The sequence below is a fragment of the Nannospalax galili genome, unplaced genomic scaffold (assembly GCF_000622305.1).
Source record: "Nannospalax galili isolate Female #2095 unplaced genomic scaffold, S.galili_v1.0 scaffold161, whole genome shotgun sequence".
Classification (NCBI taxonomy): Eukaryota; Metazoa; Chordata; class Mammalia; order Rodentia; family Spalacidae; genus Nannospalax; species Nannospalax galili.
In genome coordinates, this window is record NW_008348586.1 from 3,129,895 (window position 1) to 3,139,369 (window position 9,475).

The 9,475-nt window shown below is 48.2% G+C and overlaps 1 protein-coding gene across 1 annotated transcript; it reads right to left on the reverse strand.

Annotated features, from left to right (window-relative positions):
• Window positions 1–2,660: 2,660 nt before the first annotated feature.
• On the reverse strand, window positions 2,661–9,105 carry LOC103744072 (steroid 17-alpha-hydroxylase/17,20 lyase). Its single transcript, XM_008845723.2, has 8 exons — window positions 8,809–9,105; window positions 7,170–7,308; window positions 6,729–6,958; window positions 5,157–5,243; window positions 4,588–4,803; window positions 4,100–4,269; window positions 3,470–3,573; window positions 2,661–3,018 (listed from the first exon to the last, which is right to left on the reverse strand). The coding sequence occupies exons 1-8, from the start codon at window positions 9,103–9,105 to the stop codon at window positions 2,735–2,737; spliced, it is 1,527 nt and encodes a 508-aa protein (XP_008843945.1). The 3' UTR covers window positions 2,661–2,734.
• Between the last annotated feature and the right edge of the window lie 370 nt (window positions 9,106–9,475).

A 9,475-nucleotide genomic window follows, 5' to 3' on the forward strand; every position in this document is an offset into this window, starting at 1 on the left:
TAAAGCCTGATGATCTGAGTCCAGATCTCCAGACCTTGAGTAAAAGCTGGATCCAGTAGTACATGTGTCTGAGAAACAGGAGGTGGAAACAGGAGAATGAAGTAAAAGCTAGATCCAGTAGTACATGTGTCTGAGAAACAGGAGGTGGAAACAGGAGAATGACCTGGCACTCATGGGCCAGCCAGTCTAGCATACAAGCTAACACCAAAAGAGATCCTGCCTCAAACAAAGTATCCTTCATACATGTACTCTGACATGTACTGTGACATGTACCTGCACTCAACACACACACACACACACACACACACACACAATGCTAGTTTTGAGCTTCAAAGTATTCTGGGCTCCATCTTCTAGTGAGGAGGCATTTTGGACTTCCTGGGGTGTTTGAGTGATGAAAGGGGGCAGAATCCAGGTGCTGCTGCAGAAGGCAGCTGTAGAAGCCCTTTCCTGATGATGTTCCATCCAAGGAAGGAGGAGGGAGACGGGCTATGCCTGTCTTTGAGGACCAAGATGGCATTGCTGTGATTGACCTAGTCTGTGGGTTACACATATCTGTAAAGCCAAACCTGTAAAGCGCATGCAGCAAAGGCTATGGGGGTGAAGGTAAACAAGATCTGCTGTCCTATTTTCCAAAAAGAAACTCATAAATGGGGCTGGAGAGATGGCTCGGTGGTTAAGAACACTGGTTGTTCTTACAGAAGACCTGGGTTCGAATCCCAGCATCCACATAGCAGCTAACAACTATCCATAACTCCAGTTCCAGGGGATCTGACAGCCTCTTCTGTTTTCCGTAGGCATTGCATGACACGGATGCATTTACCTATATGCAGGCAATACACGCATACACATAAAAAATAAAAAAATGTTTTTAAAAACCCTCATATTTGCCCTGTTGTGGTCATGCCCTTGGCCCTCACTATGTCCCTTTCCCAGGCCAGCACAGCAGCCTCCTTTCTAATTGTTCCTCCCTGCTCAGCCCATTCTCTGTGAAGCAACTAGAGGGAGCTTTAAAAAAAAAATTATTATTTAAAAAAATTTTTTATTATTTTTATTTTATGTGTATAAGTGTATTGCCTGCATGTATATAAGTGCACCCATGCATGCAATGCCTGCAGAGGTCACAAGAGGGGGGTAGTTGGAGTTACAATGGTTGTTAACCACCATGTGGATGCTGGGAACCGAACCCAAGGTCCTCTGCAAGAGCAGCCAGTGCTTTTAACCACTGAGCCATCTCTTCAGCCCCTTATTTTTGTTTGTTTGTTTGTTTTTGGCAGAGACTCATATGAATGCTTTGCCTGATGTATGTAAGTGTATCACATGTATGTAATGTCCAGGGAGTCCAGAACTAGAGTTACAGATGGTTGTGAGCTACCATGTAGGTGCTGGGAACCAAACCCAGATACCTTGTTGGAGCAACCAGTACTCTTATCCACTGAGCCATCATCTCTCCAGGCCTGGAGGGAACTTTAAAAAATATCAGTCAAGGCCAGACATGGTAGCGCACGCCTTTAATCCCAGCACTTGGGAGGCAGAGGCAGGCGGATCTCCGTGAGTTCAAGGCCAGCCTGGTCTACATAGAGTTCCAGGACAGCTGGGGCCACAGGGAGACCCTGCTTCAAAAAGACCAAAACAAAACAAAACAAAAACCAGTCAAAGCCAGGCATGGTGGTGCATGCCTATAGTCCCAGCACTTGGGAGGCAGAGGCAGGCAGATCTCTGTGAGTTCAAGGCCAGCCTGGTCTACATAGAGTTCCAGGACAGCTTGGGCTACAGGGAGACCCTGTCTCAAAAAGATGAAAAACAAAAACAAAAAACAAACAAACAAAAAAAACAGTCAAACTGGGCGCGGTGGCACAGTCTCGTCTTTAGTCCCAGCAGAGGCAGGCAGTTCTCTGTGAGTTCAAAGCTAGCCTGGTCTGCCTGAAATCTCAGCATTTGGGGGCTGCAAGGAGGAGGATAAACTTAAGGTCAGCTTCAACCACACAGCAAGTTCAAGACCAGCTTGAGCTATACAAGACCCTGTCTCAAAATAAAACCAAAATCTAGTCAGATTATTCTACTCACATATTTACAAAACCAGCCCCTCAGTGACTTCCTCTTATCTGGGCTAGACACCTAAACTCCTTGCTCCCTACAAAGGCCTCATAGGAGAGCTGGCCTGTCCACCCTGGCCCCATCGGCGGCCATTTTCCCATCCATTTGCTGTGTACTAGCCATGCTGACCTAGCCACCTTGAGATCATTTCACCTGCTCCTCCCTTGGTAGGCATCACTTTTCCCACATCTTCACTCCTATCCCTAAGACTCCTTGATTCAAGTGGCCTCTTCCCATTTCAGCCCAGTATTGTTGACTTCAAAGAATTTCTGAGTTTGAAATCTGAAGACCTGAGTTACATCTCATAGTAGAAGGACAGAATCAACTCCTGCAAGTTGTCCTCTGGCCTCCACATGCACACCACAGCACCCATGCATCCCTCTCACAAAATAAATAAATAAATGTAAAAAAATAAGTAAATAAAAATGTTTGTTGACTGAATAAGTGAGCAATGAATAAATGATGGGCAGCTCAGGGACTTTTTGCAGGAAATCTTTATTTTATGCACATCACCTGCCATTGCTACAAACTAGAAAATGGGCTAGAAGGAAGGAGATGTGGAGGGTAGTGGGAATAGCACCTCTGATTTGTGCTGTGGGCCACACAGCATGGAGTCAGGGCATGTTAGGTATGGCTTCTAGGCATTAACCTCAGCCTGGGCATCCTTCCAGGCCTGGCGCACCTTAAGCTTCACTTTGAATGGGTTGATCAGAAAGACCACCTTGGGGTCACCCGTCAGGCAGGGCAGCTGCCCATCATCTGGCACATCTAAGTCAAATCTCTGCAGCAACCAGGCCATGATGAGGAAGAGCTCCTGGCGGGCCAGGACTTCCCCTACACAGGAGCGGGGACCGGCCCCGAAAGGCAAGTAGCTCAAGGAAGGATTGATGATGTGGCTCCCTGTTGGATCCAAGAAGCGTTCTGGAGACAAAGGGAAAGCATCAGCCAGAGGCCAGGGCATGTAGAGTCAGGCATCTGCCTTGGCTAATGAGGGGATGTGGCCCTGCCCAGGGAACCCCCTTTCCTACTTTCAGGTAGACTTGCTCGACACTGAGGAAATTTTCGGAAACGGGGAGGGAAGAAGAGATAGCAACAGGAGAAAACGCCACCATTCAAGAAAAGATGGGCAAGCTTCCTAGGAAACAGATGCCTGCTGACTTCTCAGGGAAGGGAATTTGAAGAGATGGGAACCCCAGCTGTGAAGAAATTAAGGTAGTCTCCAGGAGGAAGGAGGTGGCAACAGGCTTAAGGGGATACAGCCAAGAGTTTTCTAATAGCAAGCTTGGTGGAAGTGAAAGTGCTGGCATGTTAGAGCAGAATCCAGATTGGCTGTGTGGTCCAGGGACCAGGATGGGACAGGACAGGAACTCACCGGGCATGAACTGATCTGGTTGCTTCCACTCTTTCTCATTGTGATGCAGTGCCCACAGGTTGATGACCACATGTGTGTCCTTGGGGATGGTAAACTCGCCAATGCTGACCCAGAAAAGGAGAAGAAAAGTAGGCTTGGAGCATTCCCTTCCCCTTCCTGCTTAGCCCCATGCCTCCATTCCCACTCAGTCCTCTTTTCTTCAGCTCTGGTCTCTACTAGGAGCACATCTGAATCCAGCCTTATCCTCTGGTCAGGCACTTGCATATCAACCATGTGCACATGGACACCTGTGCCTTATCAGAAGTTGGTGCATGTGTATGTGTGTACTGCAGCTGTCTGTTGAAGTAGGAACATAGTGTACCCAGTCTTTCATCCCAGACCCATGTCTCCAAGTGCAGCAGGAATCCTTGGAGGGGAGCTAGGTGGCCCTGCAGTTTAGTCAATGAGTATCAGTAGTGGTGGATGCTGTGGTGAGAAGGGCCAAGGGTAGGATGATTGACAGTAGTCATCATTTGACTACAGGTTGACCAGCAGGCTGAGGGCAGTGGGGAGACCTGAATGAGGCACAAATGGGCTGCCTAGCAGAGCTGGCTGCATCCTGGACTGGCTGTCTTGGGAGGGAAGACACACCTGGAGTCAATGTTAGCCTTGTGGGGGATGAGCATGGGGGCCACTGGCCTGATGCGAAGCACCTCTCGGATGGTGGCCTCCAGCATGAGGAGGTGAGTCCGATCATTGAAAGTTGGGGTACGGTTGAAACCTATATTATGGTCAATCTCCTTTTGAATCTTCATCTTCACCTGAGGACCAGAGGAAGGTGCATATGATTAGGTTGTTCAAGCCTAAGAGAAACAAAGCTTGCAGAACCCAGTGGTCATATCTAGGAGAACCTGGACAAACTCTACCCAGTGGACCCTGCTTCTAGAAGATAGCACAGTTTTAACCCAGGGCCAGAATCAGCCACTGCCTGGGTGAGGGGCAGAGCAAGCCTAAGTTTTCTGCACAGAAGGCTTCCAGGAATATCCCCCCATCTGTCTGTCTGTCTGTCTGTCTCTCCTCTGACATGGAGGTAGGGCTGGCTGAGTTCAACAGGAATTTAAGATTGAAGAGACACTCACCTGAGGATTGTGCAGCAGGAAGGCCACAATCCAACTCACCACAGAGGTGGTGGTCTCCACACCGGCCCCAAAGATATCTGCTATTGTGGCAAGGATGTGCTTATCTGAAAACATATTTGAATTCTGGTCTGGACTGGCATTGTTGTTGTCTGCATTCATCTTGGCTTGTATCAGCACGTCCATCAGGTTGGTGATAGAGTCACTGCTGAATTTCTCCTGGGTTGAGAGGTGAGAGATAGTGATGAGGAAGGAGTCCCACCTGCCAACATCCCTGCCACACTCTGCCCTAGACTAAAGACAGCAAGGCTCCTTGGGTTTGGGGGTGGAAGGGGATTGGGCAGGGCCTGTGACCTTGTGGAGGCAGGAGATATCCCTGAGTCCTTTTCTGTGTCCTTTTTAGGGACTTCAATTTCTTACTTTGCCACTCATGAATAGGTCAGTTTCTGTGTGGCACCTATTATGTAGGCTCTCTGCTAGGCTCTGGAGATCACAGTGTCCACAATGTACCTCGGTCTCCCTCTCACCACACCTCCAGCCTCACACATATTCTCATCTGTTCTGTCACCTACCTTGCGTTTTTCCAGTAGTTCAGTCAGCACTTCATCTCGCATTTTAACATACCTCTTTATCATTTCCAGGGCTTTATTGGGGAAAATCTGGGAAACAGAAAGAAATGTCAAATCTACTTTTCTAGCCAATCCAGCTGAGAGAATCCTTCTTGGGGCAGATCCTGGTTTTCTGTCCCCACACCAACCTGGACCTTTAGCCATATATATGGAAGGCAAGATGGTAAATGCAGAATGGGATTGTCATGGGCACAGGACAACTGCACTCTTCCCTAATCAATCCAACACCAAGCCCTGATTTACGTGTGCCCATACCTACGTGTAAGACAGACTTAAGCCTTAAGATTTGGGCAAATTCCTTAACTTGGTTAAGCCTATTTTCTTATCTGTACAAAGGGACTAATTTAACATACCTCCAAGGGGAATTCAATGATTAACACTAATGTTTAATGCTATCACATAACAATCGAAAAATAAGTAAGATCTACTATTGTGAGTATTAAGATAGATTATTAAAAATCCTCACTTGGCTAGCTGGGCATGGTGGCACACGCCTTTAATTCCAGCACTCAGGAGGCAGAGGCAGGCAGATATCTGTGAGTTCAAGGCCAGCCTGGTCTACATAGTGAGTTCCAGGACAGCTGGGGCTACAGGGAAACCCTGTCTCAAAAAGACCAAAAAAAAAAAAAAAAAATCCTTACTTGGGAGGCAAAGTCAGGTGGATCTCTGTGAGTTCAAGGTCAGCCTGGTCTACATTGTGAGTTCCAGGACAGCTGGGGCTATAGGGAGACCCTGTCCCAAAAACAACAAAACAAAACAAAGGGACTGGAGAGATGGCTCAGCAGTTAAGAACACTGGTTGTTCTTGCAGAGGAACAACTGGTTCTTCATGGCAGCTAACAACTGTCTGAAACTCCAGTTCTAGGGGAGTTGACAGCCTCCGTCCTCCTCGGCATTGCATGACATGGGTGCACGTACCTACATGTAAAAATAACACTCATACACATAAAAAACCCCAAAACAAAAAAACTAGACCAAGAGGCTAGAGAAATGGTTCAGGGATTAAGAGCACTTGCTATTCTTGCAGAAGACCTGGGTCCAGTTCTCAACACCTACATGGGAGTTCACAATCATCTGTAACTCCAGTTCCAGGGGACCCCACACCCTCTTCTGGCCTCCACACACTAGGAATATATGTGGTGAGTTTACATACATGCATGCAAGCAAAACACTCATAAGAAAATAAAATTAAACAAAGAAACAAAGAAACAAAAACTAGACCCATCCAGGCATGGTAGTACATGCCTGTAATCCTAGCACTTGGAACCTGGAGGCAGGGGAATCAGAATTTCAAGGTCATCCTCTGTTCCATAGTGAGTCTGAGGCCAGCCTGGGCTTCATAAGATCCTTCCTTGGAAAAAAAAAAAAAGCCAGAGGTGTGTCCAAGATTCTAAGAGACAGAGCAGATATTGCTCGCTGTAGGTTGAGTTGGTCAGGAAAGATGATTGTGGAGCTGGAAGAATTGGGGACCCTTTCTGGGTAGGATCTGAAAGTGGGGACATGGCTTCATCTTTACCGTCAACCATGGGAATATGTCCACTAGATTTTCGCTGCCCAAATTATCCAGGATGCCCTCCGTAAAGGTCTTTATGGTGGTCAATTTTGGGTCCCCATTCTTGTAAGAGATGTTGAAGCAGATGGAGCAGATGACGTTGATAATTGACATAAAGACAGGCAGGGCCAGATCTAAGGACTTCTCGTTGTAGGTAAGCAGCAAATCGCACAGTGCGCTGACCTCCCGACATACTAAGGGGAGAGAGGGAAGAGGTGGAGGAACCCATCAGTGCCTTCACCCCCTCCACCAGCGCCAGCTCAGCCAGGGCAGGGCATACATCGAGAATGGCCACTAGATGGCAGAAGCCTCCAAGAAATGGCTGGATGGAGCCATCCACCACCCTTTCCCCATCCCCAGCCAGGTAGGAATCAGTTCCAGCCTTAGGGCCAGCCCCTCACTCACTGATCTTCTCCAGCTTCAGGTCACCATCCCTGAACAGGGAGAAGGTACCCAGCACCAGTTTCCGATGCTGCTGCCAATGGGCACCGGAGTCGGCAAAGGCAATGCCTTTTCCCTGGTCCGACAGCAGGCTGAGAGTCACCTTTGGAGAGAAGACAAGGCTGTAGGAATCACTAGGCAACCCCCATCTCCCCAGCTTCCTCCATACCTGCTGTTCTGAACCCCACGTGGGACATCCCTGCTAAAGCCCTCTACTCCCAATTCCATGAGAGCCAGTGAGGAGAAAGAAAGAACCCTGAACTTTGAATGCAGGAGTCCTGGGGTTTGTTAGTAAGGTACACTCTGGATCTTTCTTCATCAGATCCTGACCCAGTGAGGCAGCTGTGGCTGGGGTTGGCTGTGTGTCCTTGTCCCCAGGCAGGGATACTAAGAGGATTCCCGGTCAGGTTTGCTTTTCCAGTCACCCCACCTCACCTCCAGGCTGCTAAAGGCCACAGAACATGTCCCATTTTCTTGGCTTTTCCACTGCTAGCCGTGCACCTAGCCACAAACCTACATCTGCAGAGTGTATATGCCCTCTCCACCAGGTTGGACTTGAGCTGCCTCCTTCCAATGTCACTCCCAAAAGCACAAGGGTCCAAAGTCTCCTTCTTCCATCCCTTGATCCAAAAAAAAAAAAAAAAAATCCCACCTGACCAGACCCTTTCATTCTTTTTTGTTTCTAAAAGGAACCCAAAAGTCAAGTGATCTGGCTAGTCAGCCAATCTGACTGACTTGTCCCAGGAAAATGAGCCAATCTTGGCCTGATCAAAACTGAGTTTGGGAATGCTCTATTGGGGTGCTCAGGGAGACACTAGAAAGCAGGGTGCTGGGATGGGGGCATTGGGATGGCTACTCAACAGTGTTAGAAGCACAGTGGTGTCTGGAGAAGCCCTGAGATACTACTGTATGCACTGTTTTCTGTCTTCCCCTCTAGTGGCAGCCTCCTCAACCTGATGTGAGCCAAATCTACAGAATCCAGGAAACAGCAGTCTTAGCCCTCCAAGAGCACAGATGCTTCTCCCAGCCCCTTCCCATGGAGGACCTAGTCACTGGCCCCATGTTCCAATAAGAGCAACAGTCACACTGGCTTTGTATGGAGAACTGTTATGAGTCTAAGTTAAGGGCTTTACCTGCACATTCTAGAATGATTAGAATCTGCCATAGGGGCAAAGTAAGTGAGGTGTGGGCTCCTGAACCTCAGGTCTCTTTGCTTAGTGAACATCAAGAGGTCTTCCTTAGTGGCTGGAGAAATGGCTCAGCAGTTAAGAGCACTGACTGTTCTTGCAGAGGACCCGGGTTCAAGTCCCAGCACTCACATAGCAGCTAACAACCATCCATAACTCCAGTTCTAGGGGAATTTGATGTTCTCTTCTGACCTCCATGGGCATTGCATGACATGGATGTGCATACACACAGGCAATACACTCATACACATAAAAATAAAAATAATAAAAATTTAAAGAAGTCTCCCATAATTCCTACTTCTCAGTTTAGAGGTTGGGTAGGGTCTGAGGGGTCACCCCACTAGTCTGATTTTGGAAGAATTAAGAACTGCACAAGACCAGGGGGTGATGAGGAGAGAGAGATGGGCATTGCTTACCATCTGGGGCCGCCCGGAGAACTCCTTGCCCTTCTTGATAAGGACTTCCTTGGCCAGCTGATAGTGACCGATGATCACTGTAGTTGTGGTACCCAGACGAAGAGAATAGATGGGGCCATATTTTTTCTGCAGCTTGAATAAGTTGACATGCAAATGGCCATGTCTGGGGAGAAATGGCAGGCTGCCCACCACGGGCAAGAATGGGAGGCTCTTGGGGAACTTAGCACCAGAGAACTTTGAATTAGACCAAAATATATAGGCTAGGATGAGCAGCAAGAGACCCACAAGTTCCCACATGGCTGCTGGGAGCAGGTAGATGGCCAACTCTGGGGTGGGAAAGCTTCAGCGACTCTAGAGAATATGGAGAGCTTTTAAAGGGCCTTCCTGATCATCACCTTGAAGTTTGTTATCTCTTGGCTTGTGGAAATTTATCCTGGAGGGAAGCCAAGCTTGAGTCCTCACCCAGAAAGGGAAAAAGAGAGGGAATGTGACCTCTTCAAGGGCTGGCTCAACTCCAAGGCAAACCCCTAGAGGAGGAGCTTGTTAAGAGGCAGTCAGTTCCCCAGGGGTCACTTTTCTGGGTCTCCTGGCTATAGATCATGTGGATCATCCCAGAGTATGCCAGAGGCAATATCAGGATGAGATCAAGGTTTCAGAGTTTGCATGC

Bases quoted from the DNA above. Each gene is read 5' to 3' on its own strand.
- LOC103744072 (XM_008845723.2), bottom strand. From the start codon at position 9,105: ATGTGGGAACTTGTGGGTCTCTTGCTGCTCATCCTAGCCTATATATTT. The intron at 7,309-8,808 runs GTAAGCAATGCC...TTCTCTCCAAAG, and splicing joins TCTCCGGGCGGCCCCAGATG to GTGACTCTCAGCCTGCTGTC. The intron at 4,804-5,156 runs GTAGGTGACAGA...CTCTCAACCCAG, and splicing joins AACTACTGGAAAAACGCAAG to GAGAAATTCAGCAGTGACTC.